The following is a 25,203-nucleotide window of genomic DNA, read 5'->3' as shown; positions in this document are numbered from 1 at the left end:
ATTTGAAAAAGTTAAACTGAGTTGAGTCACGTCTAGAGCGTCAATATTGAATAGTTGAAATGCTGGTTTCCCAATACAACAATTTCTTTATCCTCTTAGAAAATAGTATTAGGAAATTCAGTGTCGATTGAAACCATAGGGTAGTCTACAATCACACTTTGAATTAACGTAAGTTCATACTCCAATTCATCTTCAAAGACTTGCCGAATAATCACTGGTTTTTGCTCCATGCTTTTGGCTTGGAAGAGGAGTTGCGTTTTTCTTAGCACAGCAAGGAGTTGAGTTGAAGGAGAACGAAATTGATCGACTTATTTATATAGTTTTGTACGTATAATGAATCGTCGGTAACAAAAGCAAATATGCAGTCCTATTATAACTCATGGATCTGTAATTATTAAATTATTTTATTTGTAATTATAAATTATTAAATTTATAAATAAATTTTGCTCCATTATATATTTTAATACATAAATTTTTAATAAACAAAATAATTAAAAAAAATAGTATTTAAAACAGGTGAAATAGACTAATGGATATTTGAATGGAATTATAAAAAAAAATTAATAAGTAAATCCTACTACAACTCTAAATAAAACCCTAAATAAAATCCTACCCCTAAAAATCCTACTATAACTCTAAATAAAATCCTACTCCTAACCCAATTCCAACACAGACGCTGAGGCCAATTCCGACACCCTCCCTCACACCGGACATTGAAGCAAGACCAAAATCAGGTATCTTAATTAACATTTTGAACAAATTCCAGCAGTTCAATCACATATTATTATTATTTTTTGGATAAATAAGAAATTATTATCCGAAATAGCAGTAAACTGCTAACAGAACAAACAGTCAAAGGAACAAGGATGGGGATCTATTTTCATCAAAATTAGATTATTCCCCAATGGTTACAAAGAGCTAAATTAATACTATCTAATCTATTAACATCCCTATTACTTAAAATTGATCTAACTATCTCCTTAATAGTATTAATGATTCCCTCTTTGGTTCTACTAGTTCCTTTGAATATCCTTCTATTCCTTTCCTCCCAAATGATGTAGTTAAAAGCGCTCCAGGATAGCTTCAGAAGGCAAGAGAGCAAAGATTTTCCTTTCCATGTAGTTGTCGCCCACTCCAGCAGATTGGACCAAGTCGGGCAGTGCCTACTCAAACCAGAAAGTTGGAGTATTGTTCTCCAAATGGTAGCAGTTTTAGAGCACTCGGTAAAGAGATGGTTTCTGGTTTCCTTTGCTACCGAGCAGAATATGTAGAGATCGTTGGTAATAAGACCAAAGCGTTGTAATCTGTCCTTTGTGGGGAGTCGATCCAATATAACCAACCAAGATATTAAGCTATGCTTCGGGACATGAAGGGGATACCAGATTAATTTATGCCATGGGACTTTAGTTTCCTTAGGGCGAATCTCCTTCCAAATATCAGTTGTGGTTTTTGCTGCTGTTGCAAGCACTGCCTGGGCAACTCTTCTGATTTTCAGCATTCGCTTGAAGTTCCAGCTTGCGCTTTGCGGTTCTTCCATTGTCAAGAAATCATGCTGCCTGATTATGTAGTTGTGGATCCACGCAACCCACAGAGAACCATCCCCCGCGAGTTCCAGGACTTGATGTCCTTTATACCAAGACCTCCTTCGGATTTTGGTTTACATATATACTCCTAACTCACTCTTACGCCAACAGCAGGAATGTCTGATCCTTTCCAGAAAAATCTTGAACATAATTGTTCAATTTTTTTGATAATGGACTGCGGTAATACTAGCTGCCTGCACCAATAATTAGTAACGCTGTAGAGAACAGTCTTAATAAGCTCAGCCCTGCATGCATAACTCATTTTCTTCCTAGACCATTGATGAATTCTGCTCTTGATATTGCCAAGCAGTGGTTGGCAATCTTTATCAATAAGCTTTCTGGTGACAAGTGGAATCCCCAGGTATCGAACAGGCAGTCTACCATGTTTGAAACCAGAAAAATTGATGATTGAATCAAGATTGTGAGCTGAAATACCTGCAGTGAAGATCTCGCATTTACCTGCATTAAGCTTCAACCCAGAATATTCATAAAAACAGTCCAATACAATAATGACTCCCATAACAGACTCTAGGTTTCCTTTGCAGAAAATTAGCAAGTCATCGGCAAAAGACAAGTGTGTAAGTCCAATTTTCCTACATTTAGGATGGAATGCAAAAATCCCTTTAAGAGCAGCTTTATTGAGGATGTTAGAGAGAACATTCATGACAAGGACAAACAAAGTAGGGGATAGAGGATCTCCTTGTCTGATTCCCTTAGCTCCCTTAAAATATCCAACCAAGCTTCCATTGAGGACAATGGAGTATCTAGCATCCGTATAACATGAAACAATCCAATCGATGAATTTAAGAGGTAAATCCAGAGCTTTAAGAATTGCATGAATGAAGTCCCAGTTGATGGAGTCAAAGGCCTTTTGAAGATCGATTTTGAGTGCACACCTTGGGGAAATGATCTTCCTCCCATATCCTTTGACAATTTCCTGAGCAAGGAGGGTATTATCAACTATACTCCTTTCTTTGACAAAAGCATATTGATTAGGAGCAATAATCTTAGGCAGCAAATTTGTCATTCTATTGGCAAGAATCTTTGTAATGGTCTTGTAAATAACCGAGCAGCATGAAATGGGTCGGAAGTCATAAACTTTGCTAGGATTTGGCCGTTTTGGAATCAAAGCAATAGTGGTTGCATTAAAAGCTGGATAAATGAAAGATTCTTGAAAGAAGTACTTTATTTCCTTTGTAACATCATTACCAATCACTGGCCAAGCTTTCTTGAAAAATAGAGAAGTAAAACTGTCAGGGCCGGGAGCCTTGTCATTGCCTTGGCTGAAAATAGTAGCTTTGATCTCATCATTAGTAACTTCCTTGACCAGAGCTTCAAAGTCTTCTGATGATATTGAGTTTGGTAGCATAAGACCTTTCAGAAGTGCAGGAGAACAATCTTTTACTTTAGGATCGTTGGAACCTAAAAGATTTTTGAAGAACTCTAGTATTTCCGAGGATATATCCTCAAAAGATTCAAGCCTTTCCCCCCGATTGTTGACAAGGACCCTTATAGTTTGTCTCTTGTTCTTAGTAGCAATGACCAAGTGAAAGAACTTTGTGCATTTGTCACCCTCTTTTAGCCAATGCAATTTAGCTTTTTGTTTTAAGAACATGGTCTCAGCTTCTTCTAAAGAGTTGAACTCTCTTTGCAATTCGAGTTCTTTCTCAATGGATTCAACACCTCTTAAGGTAAGAATTTGTTGCCTTTCAAGTTCTTCTCTTTTCTTCCTTGCTCGCGCCGAGATGTCGCTAAAGTAGTCTTTGTTGAGTTGTTTCATAATAGCTTTGAGGAGTTTGAGTTTTGTGAAAAAAGATTTCATTGGGTTGCTTGTGCTGCCATATTCCATGATTGGCTAACAATATTAAGGAACTCTGGATGAATAGTCCAGCAGTTGAAAAATTTGAAGGGTTTGGGTCTATTTAAATGGGCCTCTTTGTGAAGCTCCACCACTGCCATACAATGATCAGAAGGACCAGGAGATAAGAATTCCATAGAAGAATGAGGGAAAGCTTCAAACCACATAGGATTGATGAGTACTCTGTCAAGTTTCCGAGCAAGGTAGTTGTCACTTTGTTTATTACTCCAGGAATAAGTATGGCCAAAGAAAGGATGATCTTACAGATGTAAGTCTGAGTGACTTCTTGAAATTCTAACATATCAGAGGAAGAGATCATATCCGTAAGCTCTTGATTAGAACTTTCATAATTATTCAATATGACATTGAAGTCACCTCCCAAAATCCAAGGGTGGTCACTAAAATTTGAATCAAGATGTCGTAGTTCTTGCCAAAGTTGCCTTCTAATAATTCCATTATTACTACCATATATTGCGGTAATAATAAATGAAACACCATTAAACAGACCTTTGACAGTGATGCTCTGATCAGTAGCATTACATAAGGATAAATCCAATCCTTTCCTCCACAAAAACCATATTCTTCCATTCACTGCGAAGTCGTAGTTAGTGAGCACATTCCAATTCTCAAACGAGGTAGCTAATAAATCAGCAGATTTTTCTAATTTCACTCGAGTTTCCATCAATCAAAGAATTTGTACATTATTCTGGGCTGCCCTTCGAAGGACCTGACCTTGTTTAAGAGGATTATTTAATCCTCTTACATTCCAGAATGAAATGATCATTTTCCGTGGGATGAGGAGCCCGAGTCCCCTCCTTTACTTCCCAATGTAGAACGCTTGGATTTGTCTACATGAGCCCTCTTTTTACATTTTAGTTCTTTGATCAATTCTGCTACACCAGAAGCTGCTGCTCTTACTTGTTTACCTTGATTCTCTGAGATAATGTGTGACTCATCAATCGAGTTTAGTAAATCAAATCGGTTGCTGGACCCTATTAATGCATTATGAGCTTTGGCAGGCCTGCCAGTACCTCTTTTATTAAGCAGTGGAGAAACAGTAATGATATCTTCTGAATTGCCCGGCTGATTTGGAATTTTGGAAATTCCCTCTACAATAAGGTCAGAAGAAGTTCCTTGATCAATAACAGTAGTAAGAAAGAAATCTGGTTTAATGGGGTTACCCGAAACATCGGAGTCATTTCCAAAATGATGAGATTCTGAGCGAGAATGGTTCCCTGTATCATTATCCTTTGTAGATTTGTTCAAAGAAGAAGTGGGATCCGTAGACTTTGAATTCAGAAAATCTTCAGTACAAGCAGTTTCAATGTCCAGTGAGATTGGAGGGGCAGGGTCTTTTTTCCGCCAAACCAGTGAGGAGGCTTGAGGAGTAGGTTTATGTTTACATCCTTTAACACTATGGCCAAACACTTTGCAGAATTTACAGCTAGGAGGCATCCATGGAACTTCGACAGCAATCGAAGTGGTATGACCGTTGTTAAGCACAACATCAATAAACTTAGGAATAGTGTCAGACGCCCCTATTTCAACACAATTTAGCAAATTCTAACCTAGTTTTAGAGGCAGTGATGGAATCCATTGAGAGGGGGTAACCAATGGCACTAGCGATATAGCTTAAGCCTTCGCCGGAAAACAATTCAAGGGGAACATTATATAAGTGTACCCAGATAGGAATTTTTGACAAATCAAGATGCAGCTTTTCCATGTTCGAAACCCATTTATGAAGAATTAAAGGTTTGTTGTAGATGTGCCATGGGCCATTCTCCAATACCCAATTCCTAGCTTGTTTGAACTAAATGAAAAAAGGTAAAGATTGTTACCTGCATAGCTGATTTGCACGTTGGCTCCTTGCAAAGGCTTTCTCTAGAGCGTATCAGTGATCTGTTGCAGAGTGGTAAATTTGGGAGCAACCCCCAAAAACTGGCCAACGAGCGAGAATCTCCACTCTTTAATTCCGCCTTCAAACACTTCAGGCGGAGGATGAACAGTCGGAACCTCATCTCTAGAATTTGGGGGGAAATACTGGAGCTGATTCCCAGAGGAGCATGAGAACAATTTGCGCCAGTCCATGAATAAGCCGTGTAATACTTAAAAACAGATTGGAATTGAGAGAATGAAGGAGATCTTTGCAGAGACGATCGGTTCACCGGAAGCGCAGTAGTAGATTCCTCAGATTCGCCCCATCTGAGAGCATTTAGGTGGGTGAGTTGGTTTTTTGAGTACACATATTATTATTGATCTCCTTATTTCATGGCTTTTTTTCTCAGTTAATCACAAATTAATAGCTCCTAATCCACACAAATAAAATATGTTAGCAACACCATCTAAGTTTGCCCATGGGAAATATGGAGAACTTATTTAGCAAAGGGGGGAAATGTTTGTTACAGTAGTCGTCTTCGAAAGTTACAGGGTGGTGCCTTGGTAGGTACGAACCAGCAAACCTACTCCTAACCCAATTCCGACACCCACCCTCACACCGGCATTGAACCAAGACAGCTCCCCATCTTCCCCATCAAAATAATCCACCCCTGAATACATATAGCTGTGTTCTTCACCTTCTGATTTATAATTCAAGCAATCCGGTATCTGTCAAGAGAAATGAAAAGCAGAATGTTAAGTCAGACATACATTGTTGTGATTCAAGTATATGAACACATCAATATGGTTGGCACTTGCAAAGTCACTTCGTAAAAAGCCCTATATCATTTCTTTTTGTTACAAAATGTGACAGACCGGGAATGGATAATGGGTTGCAGATGCTCGGTTTGAACTCTAACACCAATTGGATCAACCTCAGGTTCAAATCTGAAGAGGGAAGACATAACAACTCCAATATACACATAATTATCATACTAGCATCCAGGTGCTAAACTGGTATGTTGGTGAACAAAATTAAACTATAGTCCGAGTCACTTCTGTCATTAGCTTCCAACCAATTAACAAATCTTCATGCCAAATTATTACTACTCAGGGATGTTTGAGGCTCAAAGGATATCTCGAAGAAGAAAAGATATTACGGCAGAACAATTTCTACCAACCTTTCAGTTGTAAACAGCATGATGATTTTTTTAATGAGATTGACCTCAACATGATATCCGGACCTTCTCTACCTTTTCAAAGGCAATTATATAGATCTACTATAACAGAATGTGCAGGCATTGAACAAAGGATTACTGACATAGGAAATAAGATTGATGTATGCAACTGTGCCAGTACTGTATTAGGTAACGTAAACTGTTAGCAATGTCATACATAGCTTAGTCCGATCCGATTACTACCTTTTGAATTAAAAGTATGTACCTATCATATCCTGCTGCCTATTTGAAGGAAAGATTGATTCTCAGTAAGAAGTTTCGTCAGATGGTACAATTTATAGCATGTGATGAATGGCTAGGATAACATATCAGTTGAGCAGCAAAGGGGGAAATGGTGAGATTTCTTTTGAAGAACTTGAAATTCAAATGTTAACAAATAAATACCTGCAAAGGGCTAGCTTCTTTCTGATCTTCAGTAGTGTCATACTCTGGTATCGAATCCAGCATCCCATTCACAGGGTTTTAAATCGCGGTTGCGGTAGCATTTTCGGTCATTTCGTTTTTACCGCGATTGCGGTCGTCGCGGGTGCTATTGCAGCCGTAACGGGTGTAGCGGAAGGCGCTGACAAATGTGTGCAAAACGGAGTTTACTCGAGGCTTTTCTCAATAATGAATTTGGTTCTTGCAAGTCTCATTCGTTTTCATCGATGGAAGTTTTGCCTAACAGAGAGACTAATTTGAATGGTTCTTAAGTCAACAACTACTTTGTTAATGGTGTTGTCTCTCTCTATTCACATATATTTTTAGAGATTTAGCTGCTATTGGTTGGATAGATGATTACGGATATTTTCACATTTGATTGTTTCAATCTTCATTTCCTTTTCCCAAGCTAAGAGAGCACGACGTCAATTACTTTTTTAAACGAAAAGTTATGATATAATTTGTACATATAAAGTTTCTACTATTATATATTTAATTTTAAAAAAATAGATAAATCAATATGAATTTGTTTAAATTTATAAAAAAAAATATCACGTGAGTGTAGTGGTGTTTCATAGTTTCCTTTTCCGCAAATTCTTTCTCATTTTGAAATTATCAAATTACGGCTTTAATCCCTCTACTATACTTAAGTTTGACATTTAACCCTTCTCTTTTAATCTAGTAAAAGTTGATCTTCATCACTCTATCATAACAAGTGAAAATGCACTTCCATTGCCCTCTTTGTCTAATTCCATTTTGTATAATGTAAGCTTTCTCACCAAACTTGCATGCAATTTTGAGATGACCAAATTGAAAGGACAACAAATACTTTATACATATACGACTTGCACCAAACATTGCCACTCTTTCTCAGTTGGTACTACATTTCTCCATTGAAATGCCCAAAAGAATCTCTTGTTCATTTTCATGTCATTTTTTCCAGAACAGCTGAAAATCTCATCTGGATGAAGCAATCCTAGACAATTACAATTTACATTTCACAAAGGGACCACAAACACAAGCTCAAATCACATAAAAATTGTAGCTTGCTTTTACCCTGAAACAAGCTGTCAAACAAATTCAAACCACTACTTGTCAATGGCTGTCTACCGGACCGACTATGCGGAACTCTGTTGTTTTAATAAACATCTTAAGAAGATTTGTATATCCTCGGAGCCCTTCCGATGCGATGCACAAATATCACCTTGGAAATCCTATTTACCTATGAAGAGCTTCATCAGGTGCTCAACCACAGCAGGCACTCGAATGGGAAGCCTGTCGTCTTATTAAGAAAGAATTCTAGAACAAATTTAACCTCTCTGCTAGTATTGATCCTGCCGTTCTATATCTTGTTGTGGTTCCAGTGGCTCCGGGCATATCTCCCTTGAATGCCATATATGTGAGGATGAATGGTCACCTCCACCATTCTGAGCACCGCCCTGCGAACCCGTTGTTACCGAGTGCTTGAAACTACTTCCCCCTTCAGCTCTAGTAGTGGAGGCTGCAGGATTAACGGCTACGTCCAAAGAGCTTTGACGCCAACTACCAAAAAATGAAGCATTCCAAGATCCTCTAGAGGAGGTTGTTCTAAGCATTGCTGAGCTTGAAGTATCTTCCTTAACCACCCTCAAAGGATTTTCCAAAGCTTTTAGAATATATCTCATCGGCGGCCGTCTTGAAGGTTTCGAATTAAGACAAGACCTCGCAACAATGGCCATGGCCCAGACTTCCTCCAATAGATCGTCATCCACAAGAAGAGACGGGTCCAGAATTTTCGTCACAAGTTCCTTTTCATAAATACTGATGCATAGTAGTGTTTGTTCTAACCATTCCTTTGTCTGGGTATCACTCGATGCACCGATGTCCATCTTACCGGTTACCAGCCCAAGTAAAACTTTCCCGAAGCAGTAAACATCGTAGGCACATATTGCTGTAGATGAACCTGCCCATTGAACAAAATGAAAAGAAATTTCAGAAAAGAAATTTCAGAAAAGCTTTCAGATTTTATGAGAAAAAAGTTTTAGCGATAATTCTACGCTCCTAAGCTTTGCTCGTATTCGGAAATCACCCAAGAAGGTAAGGTCAGTCAAATTTACGAATATTATGTCGGAGATAACAATTGAGATCTAAATATTCGTGAATTTTTACAAGTGAAATGTGCACATACCTAAAGAACCTTGTTCAGATGACCTGTACTCAACAACGAATAAAACCACATTACGACCTTTATCAATTAAACAAGCATAGAAAGCAACAAATACAACTTGACGTTTGAAACAGTAATAAAATTAATAAAGAGGAAACGAAGACAGAAAAATCTTAAATGCTATTTGATAATTACTTCTCGATGTATATGTGTTTGGCATCGCTACAGCTTGAAACATCTAAACACGCATGTATCCTTGATCCATATCGAAATGTAACATTTTTATTTAACATGTAAAATGCCATAACTCTACTGCATCAGACATTAAAGCCTGCACTTGGGTTTATCCTTTCGAGTCGAGGAAACACACTTGCATCCAGAAAATATATGCAGGGGACCAGAAAGAAGCAAACCTCAGAACCGAGCAAATAAGAATTAAGTGTCTAAAAGTTCATTCATGAGACCATGTTTTATTAGTCCATTGTGTTTAGCTAAAACATAGAACAATGCAGAAGTACCGCACTGTTGAATTATATTCTCCATCCGAAAACTATGAGACATTTTAATCCTGAGCTTCTTTTTGCTAAAAAAGAGTAAGTGATGTTCATTATTAAGTGTAGGGAACCCTAAAAAATAAGTCAAAAAAGTGATATACAACAATCAACATTCTGAAAAAAATCTATAAATAGATACAATTGTACAGAATACTCACTGTGGCAAGCGCAGTAATCGTGTGATTCTGTTTTGATGACCATCACCTTCATGTGTGCAGACCTCGGTCAGGCTCCCCATTCTAACTTCAAACTTATCATCGAGAAGTATACTGCTAGCTTGAACATCTCTTCAACAACAAAAAGAAAACATGTCACTGCAAGTTTTTTAAGTTTCTCGATATCCCATTCACAGAGAAGTTATGATATGCATAAGAAAAGCATCATGCAGTAACTGAAGGCAGTTTAAGCATAAAATGAGAAGCTCTAAAAATACCTGTGGACAAGGGGTGGCGTGCATTCATGATGCAGATGAGATAGGCCTTCTGCGGCTCCTATAGCAATTTTCAATCTTGTTATCCAATCTAATGACTGTAAACTATCATCCTCCGGATTTTTTTCCTGTACAACGAACCTGACAAGTCCCCATTCGGCATATATTTATAAACCAAGAATTTCTCATTCTCTCTCTCTAAACAATGTCCCAATAGGGGAACAATTCGTGGGTGTGAAACTTTACTAAAAAACTCCAATTCCGAAAGGTATGCTTCCTTTCTAATCGACTGCAAATCAATCCTTTTGATGACAACGGGAAGCCCGCCTTTTAAGATACCCCTGAAGAGATCTCCAGAATGACCGTGCTTGATGAGGTTTGCATCATTGAAATCACCAGTGGCTTCAAGAAGTTGCTGGTAGGTAAATAGATCACCTAGACTCGAAAAATTAATCTGTACTCCCGGCGAAGGAGGTATTTCTCTAGCAGGAACTGCTCCCACGTCAACTCCTCTATGATTCCTTGTGCTGCTCCTTTTAAGGACACATAGAACCAGCAATAACAACAGGATTAGTAGGGCGACAAGCCCAGCTCCTCCCAAGACTGCAGCCAATATAATCGTACTTCTGTTGCTGCTTCCTCTTTCGGACGCAGGAGGTTCTGAGGAATTTGGGCGTCCAAAATTATCAAAACTCAGGCCCCTCTCGGCATAGAATGATACACACTGCATTAAAGTCCTCTGGCTTGACAGATTTTGGAGACAGTTAGTGCTAAGAAACGAATTGTCCTGCAGATAGCCTGGAACCGTGCCTTCAAAATAGTTTCCAGACAAGTCAATAGACCTAAACCTTCGAAGTACAGTTGTGAGACCTCCATAAAACTTGTTCTGTGAAACGTTAAGTACAGAAGCAGTGGCATTATCATTCAAAGTAGAATTAGGAAGCTTCCCTGTGAAATTATTCTGAGAGATATCGAGCAGGTTCAGCTCACGTATTGACCATAATAATTCAGGAACAGTACCATTGAAACTATTGTTTCTCAGAACTATAACCTGCAACTGACTTGGGGCAGGGAACAACCCGACCGGCAGAGACCCTCTGAGACCATTGTTCCCGAAGACCATTCTCCGCAAATTCCTTAGCCCTCTAAGATCTGGTGGCACTGACCCTGACAAAACATTGCTGCTGAGATCAAGGTCAACCAAGCTCTCAAGGTCCCCAAGTTGTGCAGGTATTGAAAACGTTAAACGATTGCTCGAAAGATTCAGACTTCGTAGCTTCGAAAGCGATCCAACGCCAGGAGGAATTGACCCCGTTAAGTTATTCGAGGAAATGTCAAGTCTTGTTAAATTCCTTAGCGAAAAGAGTGATGATGGAATAGATCCAGTGAACAAGTTCTTGGAAAGATCAAGAAGTAAAAGGCGTGACAACCGACCCAAAGTTGAAGGAATCTGCCCGGTCAGCCTATTATCAGACAAGTATAGACCAGTTAAATTAGTCAAATTACCAATACTCAAAGGTATAACACCTGAGACATTACAAGACCTGAGATCCAACACATGCAACGTCAACAGCCTTTGGCCAAACCAATCAGGGATGGAACCAGGAAGCAAGAATCTAGATGCATTAAACGAAACCAAATGCGTAAAATTCACAAGCGAATCGACGGCTAACCGCGGGTTTTGTCTGCCAACCCTTGTTCTTCTAAAACCGGAAATGTTAATGGAAGTAACACTGGCATTCTCACATGTTATACCGTTCCAACTGGTACAAAGGTCAACTTTTCTAGGCCAGTCTCTGCTTCTAAGCCCCAAAGAGGATCTGAGTTCAAACAAAGCAGTAAACTCAATGCCTGAACTCAGCCGCTGCTGCTGCTGCACTTGTTGCTCAAATGTAAACCCAAATAACAGTAACAACAAGAGATATAACAAAGCTACGACTCCTATGCTACCCTGATCCACCATGGCTCATGGAGTCTAACTCTAACCCCCAATCATCAAAACTCTTTTCTTTTTTTCTCCCCCCTTTCTCTCTACTCTTAATACATGTAATGAAAATTTGACCCCAAAAAACCCCACTTTAGAAGGAACAAAGAAAAAGGAATCGTCTAGAAAAGCTCTTACCTTCGATGCATCAAAGCTCTAATTTTTTTTAAAAAAAGAAAGAAAAAACTTCAAAACTGTTGGTAACCAATCTGTATCAACTTCTCTTCTCCTTATTGGCTGTCTTTTTTCCTCTCTCTCTCTCTCTACCTACTTTTTTCTTTCTCTCTCTAATTCCTTCAGTTTCTTCAGTTGACAAAAGGGGTAAGAGACAGAAAAGAAGGGGAAAAAAGTAGTAGTAGTAGTAGTAAATAAAAAGTACTAATTTTGATTGAATTAATCAAAATTCTAGATAGATAGGAGAAGGAGGAGGCCCGTCAAAAACTCAATTGATGCACTTTTCACACTCTCTCTTTCCCTTTCCTTGTTCCACCAAAAAAAAAATTGATTGAGGTAAATATATATAAATATAGTAACATGCATGAAGCAGTGGGGTAAAATTTAAACAGGAGTCAATTTTGATTCTGGTCTGAAAACAGAGACAGGTACGGCGCCGGAACGAGTTTTGTCTGAACTCCGGCAAGCCAGCAAAGCAAAGCTTTAGAACTAGAAGGAACAAACAAAACTTACTGCACTACACTGTAACTTCTCTTTATTTCATTGTCGGGCTTCTCATGTTACTTTGTTTATGATTTGGCTTGTGTTATTTTGTTTCTGTGAGTGTTTTAATTTAGAAACTCATCCTAATAAAAGAAAAGCCCAATTATGTAACAATTAAAATCTTAAAGTATTGTTAATTAGTTATTATGAGAATGCCCATATCAGTATTTTAAATATCATATATTTTTAAAATAATTGCCATTATTAGTAATAATTAAATGAGAATATCTTCTTAATTAAAACAGTATATTCAAGATAAGATTACATTAATAAGAGTTCAAGACAATGAATTTTTATTAGAATTTTTATTAATATATTCCATTGAACCTAATAAAAATAGATAATTATTATAAAGAACTAATATATCAGTTTAGTTTAAGAAAACATTGAATGATTTAAGTGCTAAAAACATTATATTATTTAAAAAAATCTAAATTTAAATAATTACGTCTATATTTTATATGTATTATTAATTGCAAAAGAAAATTTTAAATAAATGTTTTATGGATATTAAAAATTAATCAATTTATTATTCTTACAAAATAATTGATTGATTTAACTTTAATCAAATTAAAACAATATCGTTTGATTTGATCACATGCAAAATCATTTGAATTATTATAATTGATTTTTATTTATTGAATTGATTTAAGGGAGTAAGAGAAAAGTAGAGTTGTAGAAAAATCTTATAAAATTATGAGATATCATTGTCTAACACTTATTGGATTCAGTTGCATACACTAAAGCATGAATCGATTTAGTTTTATGTGTACAGTCTTGAATCGAACTAAAATCAAATGTATATTATATTTTAAATTAAAATTTATATTTGATTAAAGTTTGTGCGTAGTTTTAATGTTAATTTAAAAGGAGAAAGCATAAATAGAAGGACTTTACCGTAGGGATGGCAAACGGGCGGGTCGGGTGCGGATATCCCCTCCCCCATCCTCCATCCTCCATCCTCATACCCACCTAATATTTTTTAATTCGGGTGCCCACCACCCATGACGGATAAAAATTTTCAAATCCACACCTGCTCACGCGGATACATTCTCAAATCCATTCCCATTAGGGATGGCAAACGGGTATAGTTTCGTGGATTCCGCACCGCATCCGCTCCAATTGGAGCGGGGATGGATATAATTTTAGCGGGTAGTGGGCGGGTGTGGATTTATAAAGTGGTATCCGTCGTAGGTGGTGGGCGGGTAATGGATTTGAGACATTACCCGCCCTGCATCCGCCCGCACCACATCCGCCCGCCCAGCTAAATATCTATTAAATTTTGGACCATAATGAATTTAGGTGTAATTTTAGAGACTAATTTATAAATTTTAATATTTTATAATATATAACATATAATTTAACCAAATATTAAGGATATTTAGTCTTTAATTTGGTCTTTAATTAGGAAAATATCCGGCTCTTTGATTAAACCCATAATCCCACTCACTTTCCATGTTCTTTAGCCCATGCTGCCCATCCAAACACAAATTAGCCGTACTATAAGCATTAACATCAAAAGCAACAGTTTTCATGTTTAGCCCTTCACAACCCATATTAGGCGCACTATGAGCATTAACATCGAAAGCAACTCAACAATCAAACTCTGCGACTACATGCTCCCTACAATTTGTCTCCATAACATTCGTAGAGCCACTCCTCTGACAAATTGAAGCATGCGCTGCTACCCCATCACGAACTGTCTGGGAACCAACTCCAACATCCCATTAGTTTGTTGTCAGGCGGGTCTAGATGGGTATGTCACTAGTGGGTAGTGGGTGTGGGGATAGATTTGAAAATGTACCCGCGTGGGCGGATGTGGATTTGAAAATTTGTACCCATCATGAGTGGTGGGTGGGTGGTGGAATGAAAAATATTAGGTGGGTATGGGGATGGGGGAGGGGGTATCCGCACCCGCCCCGCCCGTTTGCCATCCCTAATTCCCACACTCACTACCCAACAACAGTGATTCTTCAATAAATGCATGATGATTTCAACCAAATATGGGAATAGAGAATGCATCACATATGTGTGTACTATTTCGTACTTCAAGCTCAGGCCAACGATCGGTGACAACTCAGTATGGGACTTGCAGACCATGTTTCGCTTGAATAAATATGTTAGGCAACAAACTTCTCGTATCTTCGGTTTGCTTTATAAATTATAACTATGTTATCTAAAAATAAAATCTATATTGGATTAGAAAAGAAAGAAAACTATGTTTTTTTAGTGAATAAGGAAAGGGCAATTGAATTACATGCATATGATTCAAGGACATTATATATTTATATTTCCCTATAATCTGCTTTCTTTGAACTAAACTATTCCATCAAAATCATGAGAAAATATCATCGAATTTAACCAAAACAAAAGTTGAGAACAATTAAGTTTTGTCGAAGCAAACTAAGATGATTTAAGACCTCCTAAAATAGCAACTCTCCATAAAGGAGAATACAACATAGGCCCTTTTTAAATGAGAAAAAAAATTGCAACCTTTTAACCATAAACGATAAGACATCCATACCATTACAAAGATTTCTCTTCAATGCATTTACTTATCATAAATAAATGTGAAAGATGTGGGTAGAACATTCATTAACTCATCTATTTATATGTTAACAATAAGAAAAGCAGTAAATTTGGTGTTTCATTTCAAGATATAGTTTAGGAGGTGCCTAAAACATGATTCTCGGTAGAGATTAGAAGCAAAAAAACAAATGATATTACTATACCGAACTAAAGAAGCTTACTTGACACATCCAAAAAAAAAAAGATGCTTACTTGACTCTATTGGCCTAAAACAGGGGAAAGTAATATAGCACAAGGAAGACATTGAATCTCTTAACACTTAATTCTATTCAGCGGCATTAAAAATGGAGGTTTGAGAAGTAACGATCTGACTCTATTGGCCTAAAACGTGGCTTCTCAGTGACAAGATACTATTTTGCAGAACATTATAAAATTAAACTTAAAACAAATTTTGAGATGAATCTAAAAAATAATTAAAAATTAGTACGAGCAAATAAAAATTAAACTCTTAAAACGAAATGCAGAGGATCTTAAAACAAAATGACTACGGAAATGACTCTTACAAAAATTAAATTTCAAGTAAAAAGGGAAGAAACGTACCTAAATAAGCTGGAGAGTAGAGACCAGAGGTTTGAAAGATCGGTGCAGTAATGAGAGGTTTGAAAGAAAAAAAAATTATGCATAAACTTATCCCTAATATTTGGTTAAATTACAAGTTATATCTTATACAATATTAGGATTTATAAATTAGTCTCTAAAATTACACCTAAATTCATAATAGTTCAAAATTTAATTGATATTTTATTGGGCAAGCAGATGTGGGGCGGATGCAGGGCGGGTAAGGTCTCAAACCCATTACCCGCTTACTACCCGCGACGGGTACCACTTTCTAAATCCACACTCGTTCACTACCCACTAAAATTATACTCATTCCCTTCCCAATTAAAACGGATACGATATAGAATCCACGAAATTATACTCATTTGTCATCTTAGTTTACATGTTTGTACCACTAACCAAAACGAAAAATACAAACTCTGACTTTGCAGGCTGATTTGTATTGCATAATAAATTAATGATTGCCCTGCTTTGGGGTTCATGCTTTTGGTTCTCCGTTTTCTCACATTATTGTTTTAATATTTATACTGTCATATCTTTAGAATTTTCAAAGTCAAATTATCGCAATATCATAGTTAAAGTTTGCGGGGTCGTTCGGCCCACGGCCCGTGACAATACCAAAACCCTTTATTCTTATTTTAAAAACTCAATATTTCTTTTTATTGTTGAAACTCAACATATCACTTTGTTTTCTTTTTTATTATTATTAGTGGAATAATTGTAAGTCCCAATGGTAGTTAAGAATACCATTGATGATAGCAGCGAAGACGTGAAATGGTTGCGTGTGGCAGACTCAATATACAATTAAAAAATATGTTATTAATTTTGTTATTATTTAAATAATAAAACCAGTAAAAAATTATCGAAATTATTATTATTTCTATTGATTTTTTTATTATTATGTGTTTTATCAGAAATGTTAAAAAAATTAATGTTTTAGGTAGAAATAATAATATTTTAAGTAATTTTTTATCGGTTTTTTTATTTAAATAATAACAAAACCAATAACATATTTTTTATTATATATTAAAGGTGTCGCACTATAGAACTTCCTAGCGAAGACAAATCTCAATTATTATCAATTGTCCCTTAAAAATAGTATTATTGAATTTCATTTTACACTATCATTCTTTACCAATTCTATACTTTTTGTTGGAAACTAAATCATCAATTTTTAACATAAAAAACAAATTATTATGGAGCTTTTAAAATTTTAAACTTGAAGAGGGAATACTCTAATACATTTTAAAATTAATATTTTTTTTAAATTTTAATGTGTTTTGTACTTCTTTAATGCATTAAATTCAAAATTTATGAGTGTGTCTCTTGAAATAGTAGTTATGGAGAATTGGGTAAAGAAGGGGAACCTTTGAAGTCACTCTAAGTTTGTAATCCATGGAGTCTTTGAGTAAACGCAAATCCAATGGAAACAATGATCTCTGCATGATTAATAGTACACACGAATGGTGACAAACACAAAGGTTGATAAGTAACATAACAATCCTTATAATTCCCGCACCCAAACACACGCAAAAACTAAGCAAATTTTTTTTAGGGTAGATATAAGAAGTATATTCAAAGATATCCCTCAACCATTTGATATTGGACACTCGTACTCATGATATTTCTAGTGTTTGAATCTGATACATCAAAAAATAATAATAATTCTTTTATTGGCAAAGTCGTTTGGTTCGTGCTTAAAAAATAAATTTAAATATAAGTTTACATTATTTGAATTATTTATTTTTAATCAAATCAAGTAAATAATTTAAATTAAATAATCTAGTTTTTCAAGGAATTTGATTTTGAAATATACGACCAAAGTTATTTAAATTATCAAAAAATTATCCAAATAATCAATTATGATATATTCTTGACCCTTATACACAATTTTTAATCAAATAAGTACCAAAAGATCATTCGTATTTCATTTATGTATTATTATTTTTACAAATGATTAGAAGACTGAAGGTTTTCATTTGTTAGATTAGCCATCTAACCGATATAACTCTTTGATATAGCCTCAACAACATCTTACTTTATCTGAAATTTATGATAAGAATAAAATGTAATATTTGGGTTAAGTTATAACATTTTAAATTGATCTTCTAAGCATGAATTAAGTGGTCTCTTAATACAGAACTTATTGATATCTTTTGAGGATTTGGGTTCGAGCACTAAGGGTGTAAGCATTCATTGTCAAAAAGTTAAAAGTTATCTTTAAATAAATATTACCTCGTACTTACTTCAAATTAATCATGACTAAATAAATAAAATAAATTGACCCTCTAAGTACTTTGGGATTTAATATTTTAATAAAAATTTGTTTCTACTTATACTTAAAATTGCATTTATTTTAGTGATTTTGTGATTTTTAAGTAAATTATGTAAATTTTTATAAGATTTATGTTATAGTATTTAAATATAAATAAATATTTATTAAGAGAAAAAATAGGTAAAAACAAAAAGGGTACCTATATTGGGCCGATTTGGTCTTCAGCCCAACCGACATAGAGCCGACTTAAACGCCACAACATTTGGTGCCAAGTGGACGCAAAATGCAATCAATCAGGGTGTGAGATATTTTCTAATGCCTTTTTCAAACAACCCGGGAATCACGTGACTGTTGGCCCCACAGGCCACATCCGACTTGGTCACCACGTAACTAACCATAGTTTATTTTTATCACTTCACCAGTTCCCCCGCTGGCCCTGCCCTACTATTCAGGGCCATCGTAGTTTTAACCATGGTTAAACTAACCGTAATTCGCTGTATCCGGGTCCACTTAACCCTAGTTCAACCCCCGACACTCTATCTATAAAATCATGGTTTAGGCTGCTTGATTTTCGATCCAAACCATCAAATCCCCCTCTTCAATATCTCTTTGTTCCTGTTTTTAGTGTTTTACGTCATGGCCGCCGCTGATGTTGAGTTCCGGTGCTTCGTCGGAGGGCTCGCATGGGCCACCGACGACCGGGCCCTTGAAGAAGCCTTCAGTACCTTTGGTGAAATTGTCGAATCGAAGGTCCGTTTGTTGCTGTGATTGGACTCCAGATCTGACTCGATCCGACCCGAACTGGGCCTTCCATGTCTATGATCTGTGATCCTTGATCTGTTATTTTGTGTTACTGCTTCTTGTTACTTGTTACTTGATACTCTTCTTGTTACTGTTCTCTTTTAATTCTCTAACCGGTACGTTCTTTCTTCATCCCCTTGGGCCGAAGATTGATCGGTTCGAAAAATATTCTTTGTTTTTCTCTTTTTATTTTTGTGATTTTGTCCACTTAATTGATTATTTATCTGCTCTTATGTTAGATCATCAATGATCGTGAGACTGGAAGATCAAGAGGATTCGGATTCGTTACTTTCCGTGACGAGAAGGCTATGAGGGACGCCATCGAAGGAATGAACGGTCAGAATCTTGACGGAAGGAATATTACCGTCAACGAAGCTCAATCACGCCGAAGCGGAGGAGGTGGCGGTGGTTTTGGAGGAGGAAACGGTGGATACAACCGCGGTGGTGGAGACGGTGGTTATGGAGGTCGACAAGGAGGATATGGCGGCGGTGGACACCGTGAAGGAGGTGGATATGGTAGCGGTGGAGGATATGGTGGTGGTGGATATGGAGGTGGTCGCCGTGAAGGAGGTTACGGAGGTGGTGGTTCCCGATACTCAAGAGGAGGCGGTGACTCCGGCAACTGGAGATCTTAAGTTTTAGGTTTATGGTTGGGCTGTAGCCTCTAAAATCGTGATTAGGAAATGTTATGGTAGTATTTTGATTCGATATTGGCTCTATGGTTCTCTGTTTCTGTTATCGGGCTGTTTGGGTTCTGTTATCATGTTTTTGACCGATGCTTATTCTTATCTGTCACCGTTATCTTTTAAAAACATCAAAAATGGAATGAAGCAATACAGTATTCACCCAAAAATCATTTCAAATCAAAAATAAATCTTAAGTAGGTTGACCGTTTCTAGTATTTTTAATTCAGAAGCAGTTTTTAGTCTATTTATTGTTAATTAGAATCCTTTATTATTACATTTTCGAAGAAATCATGTAGACGATGATTTCGATTATTATCGAATCATAAAATTAATATAATTTGTCTTTATTGATTTGTAGTTCCAAGTATTTGTCCGTAGGGTGGGAAAGTTTTGCGGTGAGATGCTTAAAATACGGTTAAAAAATGATATGATCGTTTAAAATTTAGACTGATTATATTATATCATTTAATTGAAAATATTAAGTATTTAAATATTAGGTTTCGTTTATATAATGTAATAGGTAATATTTATATAATAAAATATGTTAATTATTGGAAATATTATTAAGTACAATAACATATTATGTACAATTTATATAGTGTAATAAGTATCGTTTATATAATAAAATAGGTTAATTATCGAAAATATTATCAAACACAATAATATATTATGTAACACTTATATAACATAATAAGTAGTGATATAATAAAATATGTTAATTATTTAATTTGTTATTATAATATATTAGGTAAGCGCCTAAAATATTATCAAGGATAATATAATCGATTATTTATTAGAAACATTATTAAGTATAATAATGTAAACGGTAAAAAAAATAGGCGCTATCTATTACATTAAACTACCTACCAGATATGTTGAAAGTGTAGATTCTATTTAAATAAGTATCGACATTTTTGGAATTTAAAAGAAAAGTAATAATAGCGCCTATAAAGTATCGATACTTTATAAAAATATATCTATACTTTACAATACAACATGTAAAAATATGACAAAACCAGTTTCATTATGATAAAGCCGATAAAATTTATCGGATATGTTGAAATGCTTGAAAATGTTTCCAGTAATTAACATATTTTATTATATAAGCGCTACCTATTACATTATATAAGCGCTACCTATTACATTATTTAAGCGGTACTTAATATGTTATTGTGCTTAATAATGTTTCTAGTAATTAACCTATTTTATTATATAAGCGCTACCTATTACATTATATAAGCGCTACTTATTACATTATATAAGCGCTACCTATTACAATATAACAGGTAAAAATATGACAAAACCATTTTCATTATAATAAAACCGGTAAAATTTTCCTGATATATTGAAAGTATATATACTTTTTATAAAAATATATCGATACTTTGTTGAAAGTTATGTAATTTATGTTTCAAAAATTTTTAATAGTGTTTTATGTTTTCCTCCTACAATATTAATTTAATAATTTCATTTACACAAAAAATGATTTGATTGTTTTGATATTTTATAAAATATTATTTAGTATTTAAATTTAATAATTTTAACCAAAGATAATAATAAATATTTAATATCTATGTTTATTATTTTTAATTTAATAATAATATATATCGTAATATAAAAATAAATATTAGACGTGTATAATTATTAAATTAATATATTAAAACTCACTAAAAAAATAACCTTAAATTAATATTTTCCAAAGTGAAATAAGTATGGACACTTATATATATGTATCGATACTTACCGATAACCAAAGTTTACCGGTTACCAAATTTTTAATAATTTTTCATGTTTTCTACCTAAAACATTATCAGCTTGTCAACATAATAGGTAGCGCTAAATTAAATTTATTAAATATCTTTTAATATATATGATAATACCGTATAATAGTCGTCTTTCCTGAGATAATCCCCGCAGAGTGTGTCGTACGGTCTCAGATTGTTTAGTAGAAAATAATTTTTGTTATCGTATTAAACAAAAAATTAAAATGATCAGCTTTTCATTCACAATGCAAGTAGTTTTTTACTCTTTTTAAGAGTGTAAATTAGTTCACCTAAAACAGAAAAGGATATATTTGTATTCATCTTCATTTATTTTTTAAAATATTTATGTTTTGATTTATTTTTATTTAAAAGTAAATATATATTTTTATTTTTTATTCATGAATATATTTATTTAATATTTATGAATATGTTTATTTTTATTTATGTGCTCACAAGTCACAATCATATTAGTTTATATGTTCAATACTTTCTTTTCATTGTTAATTTTTTTTAATTTAAAGAAAAATGATAAATTTATGTTACTAACTAGTAACAAATTCTTCAAGGTTCATAATATAAACTTCAAATTTTATCATTAAAAATACAAAAAAAATGTTTAAATATAAAAAAAATGAGAACCAAGTAAATAATTGTCTTAAAGAGTCACTAAACGAGTTTGATTGTCTTAAAGAGTTTTTAAAGGAGCTTATAAGTCCATAAACGAACTTATAATCGACTAAATGAGCTCATAGACGAGCCATTATATATTGAGGGTGTCATATGACACCAATTTTTTTTAACTTTTTTGATAAATTTAATATAAAAATAAAAATAACATTTTTAAAAAAAAAATATTGACATCTTTAAACAAAAATTACTTCTCATTATTCGGTTTCACCCACTTAGAATATTATTCATATAATTTTAAAATTTGACACCCAAAATAAATCCTCTAAATTTGACACCCTTAAATAATATTTCTAGTTTCTCCCTTGCTAGTTTGTGAATATAAATGAACCGAACATATTTTTGTTTGTGTTCATTTATTTATTAAATGAAAATAAAAATATTTTTTATACTTGTTTATTTAACTTAACAAACGAACATAAACGAACGTTATATAACCCATTTATGAACAATTCATTAAACGCTTTCTGTTCATTTACACCCTTTATTTCATTTACACATGTGAACTTACTTTCTTTTGGATTAAGGAGACTTCTATATCTTTTGTGTCTTACAATGATGTGATTCATATATATCGTCGAGGAAGAAATATCTTCAAAAGTTTGAAGATGAATTATCATTTTAAATTGGCATAATGCCAAAAATAACCCCAACATTTATTAAAATGGTCATTTTGACCTATATTCTTTTTTCAAACATTTTAGCCCCCAAAGTTTCAGTTTGGGACAAAAAACTTCTTCTATAAATGAAAACCATTAGTTTGCACACGGTTAACACTCCAAAATAGGAGCCTTTTTAACCTAAAATAAAACGTTGAGGGTTAAAATGCTCAAGAAAAAAAATAAGGGATAAAACAATTATTTTGTTAAATGTCAGGAGCCTTTTTACCCTAAAATGAAACGTTGGGGGGCTAATTTTGGTATTATGCCTTTTAAATTATGAATGAAAAAAGTGGAGGGAGTTATTTAAAATGAGAATTATAATTTTAACATAAAATCGAAACATGAATTCCAAAATTTTAGTCTTTTATTAATTTATAAAAAAATAAAAGAATCTTATAAGCTTAATGAAAAATGTTAAATTTTAGAAGTTTATATGAGGTTTTATGTAAAATTAGTGTCTAAATTATACTCAAAGTTAATTTTTGGTGTCTAAAGAATTTTTTATAAAAATTAGGTGTCTAACATTTTCTCCGCTACATTTTTAGGGGTCTAACACCGATTTTTTATAACGACACATGAATACATTGAAACTACTTAAATAGTTATGTGGCCATATTGTCAAAAGTGAAAGTATGGTGGTCATATCAACACAACGTCATAGTTAAGTGGCTGTTTAAGTAGTTGACCCTATAAAATATTACTTAATTTAACAAAAATGTGGAAATGGAAATGATTCAATGAAGTAAAATCACACCATTAAGCGTTGAACTGCTTGCAAATATATATATATACGGTAACTGGGCAAAACTTTCGAGATAATGTTTTCAAATTTTTTATTTCACGAGATAATGTACTCCCAATTAATTGCTGAAATAGGGCGAATTGCACAGTGTTGGCCGTAGGTCGCCATGCCTTCTGGGCGACCTACAATGTGGCAGCTTCCCGACAAGAGAATTAACGTGTGCATGGGACATGCACAACCCAACCCATAGGTCGCCATGCACTCCGGGCGACCAAGGAGGTCGTCATGCACTCCCGTCGACATGGTACACGACCATGCTTTTAACCCTCTGCATGCCATAGCTGGGAGATTCCTGCATCCCTAGCTGCATTATTGCAGCGTTAATTTAGCTGCTAAATGCAGTAAATATTGATGTTGAATTACAGCCTTTCAACGCTCAATAGTTACACGATTCAACGCTCATTTGCTTTATATAAAGGATATGGGGGTTTAGGGTAGAAGCAGAAGCACATATAGAAACTTTGTCGAGAGAAATAAAAGGAAGAAGAAGAAAAGAAGATAAAGGCTCAAACATCGTTCGTGAGGTAATTTTTTATTGTTTAATTTAGTTTATTATATAAAATTATTAGTTTGTTAGTTTAGGGTTTAGGGTAAAACTAAAATTTAGTTAATTAGTTTGTTAGTATAAATTATTAGTTTGTTAGTTTAAGTTATATATTATATTATATAAAAAATTAGTTAATTAGTTTCTTAGTTTAAGTTATTAAATATAAAAAAATAATTAATTAATTTGTTAGTGTCTTTAAACGTATATTATGTTGTTTGTTGAAGTTGAAGTTATATTATAAAAAAATAATTAGTGCTTAATTAGTTTGTTAGTTTGTTATTTTAACTAAGTTATATTATAATAAAGAAATAGTTTATTAGTTTAAGTTATATTATAATATATTAGATTATATAAAAGTAATTTGTTTAATTTATTGTTGTTTAAAGAAATATTTAGTTTACACATACAAGACATTATTCCACAACATTTTCTCACGTACAGATTGATTCGAAGAAAGAAACAAGAAAGGAAAGGAAGAAGGCATAAATACGCGGGTAATTTATTATTTTTTTGTTGTTGTGTATGTGTAAATTAGTTAGTTAGTAAGTTTATATTAGATTATATAAACTAATTTGTGCGATATAATTTCCGTTTAAAAAAATATTGTGTTTAAAAATATTTACTGTTGTTTTAAAAAAATATATTTTTTAATTTATATTATATGTGTAAATTAGTAAGGAGTAAAAATTAATTGAATGAAATAATCCGACCAACGTATTATCTCGTGAAATAATTATTTCGAGAACATTATCTCGACAGTTTTGCCTAACAAATTTGTTTGATATTTTAAAAAAAATATTATCAAACTAATCATTATTATTAGTAATCATTACTAAAATATTAGTATCAAATCTAAATCATTAAATATTTATAATAAATAACTATTAGTAATCATGACTAAATCATATTATTATTAAATTATTAAATATCAAATCATTAGATTAATAATAATTATTAAATCATTATTAGTAATATTAGTAATCAATCAAGTTAAATAACAAATTTTATTGGATCGTTAATATAATAGT

At 34.0% G+C, this 25,203-nt stretch overlaps 1 protein-coding gene and 1 pseudogene across 1 annotated transcript; one reads left to right on the top strand and one right to left on the bottom strand.

Moving 5' to 3' along the window:
• Positions 1–4,250: 4,250 nt before the first annotated feature.
• Positions 4,251–12,320, bottom strand: LOC120145757 (annotated as a pseudogene).
• Positions 12,321–18,811: 6,491 nt separating this feature from the next.
• On the top strand, positions 18,812–19,743 carry LOC120145710 (glycine-rich RNA-binding protein GRP1A-like). The gene is made up of 2 exons (XM_039159470.1): positions 18,812–18,977; positions 19,268–19,743. The coding sequence occupies exons 1-2, from the start codon at positions 18,864–18,866 to the stop codon at positions 19,661–19,663; spliced, it is 510 nt and encodes a 169-aa protein (XP_039015401.1). The 5' UTR covers positions 18,812–18,863; the 3' UTR covers positions 19,664–19,743.
• The last annotated feature ends 5,460 nt before the right edge of the window (positions 19,744–25,203 follow it).

Source organism: Hibiscus syriacus, unplaced genomic scaffold, assembly GCF_006381635.1.
Source record: "Hibiscus syriacus cultivar Baekdansim isolate YM2019G1 unplaced genomic scaffold, ASM638163v2 tig00110893_pilon, whole genome shotgun sequence".
Taxonomy (NCBI): Eukaryota; Viridiplantae; Streptophyta; class Magnoliopsida; order Malvales; family Malvaceae; genus Hibiscus; species Hibiscus syriacus.
The sequence above is the reverse complement of the archived record's forward strand: the minus strand, read 5'-3'. Positions and strand labels throughout refer to the sequence as shown.

Bases quoted from the DNA above. Each gene is read 5' to 3' on its own strand.
- LOC120145710 (XM_039159470.1), top strand. From the start codon at position 18,864: ATGGCCGCCGCTGATGTTGAGTTCCGGTGCTTCGTCGGAGGGCTCGCA. The intron at 18,978-19,267 runs GTCCGTTTGTTG...CTCTTATGTTAG, and splicing joins GTGAAATTGTCGAATCGAAG to ATCATCAATGATCGTGAGAC.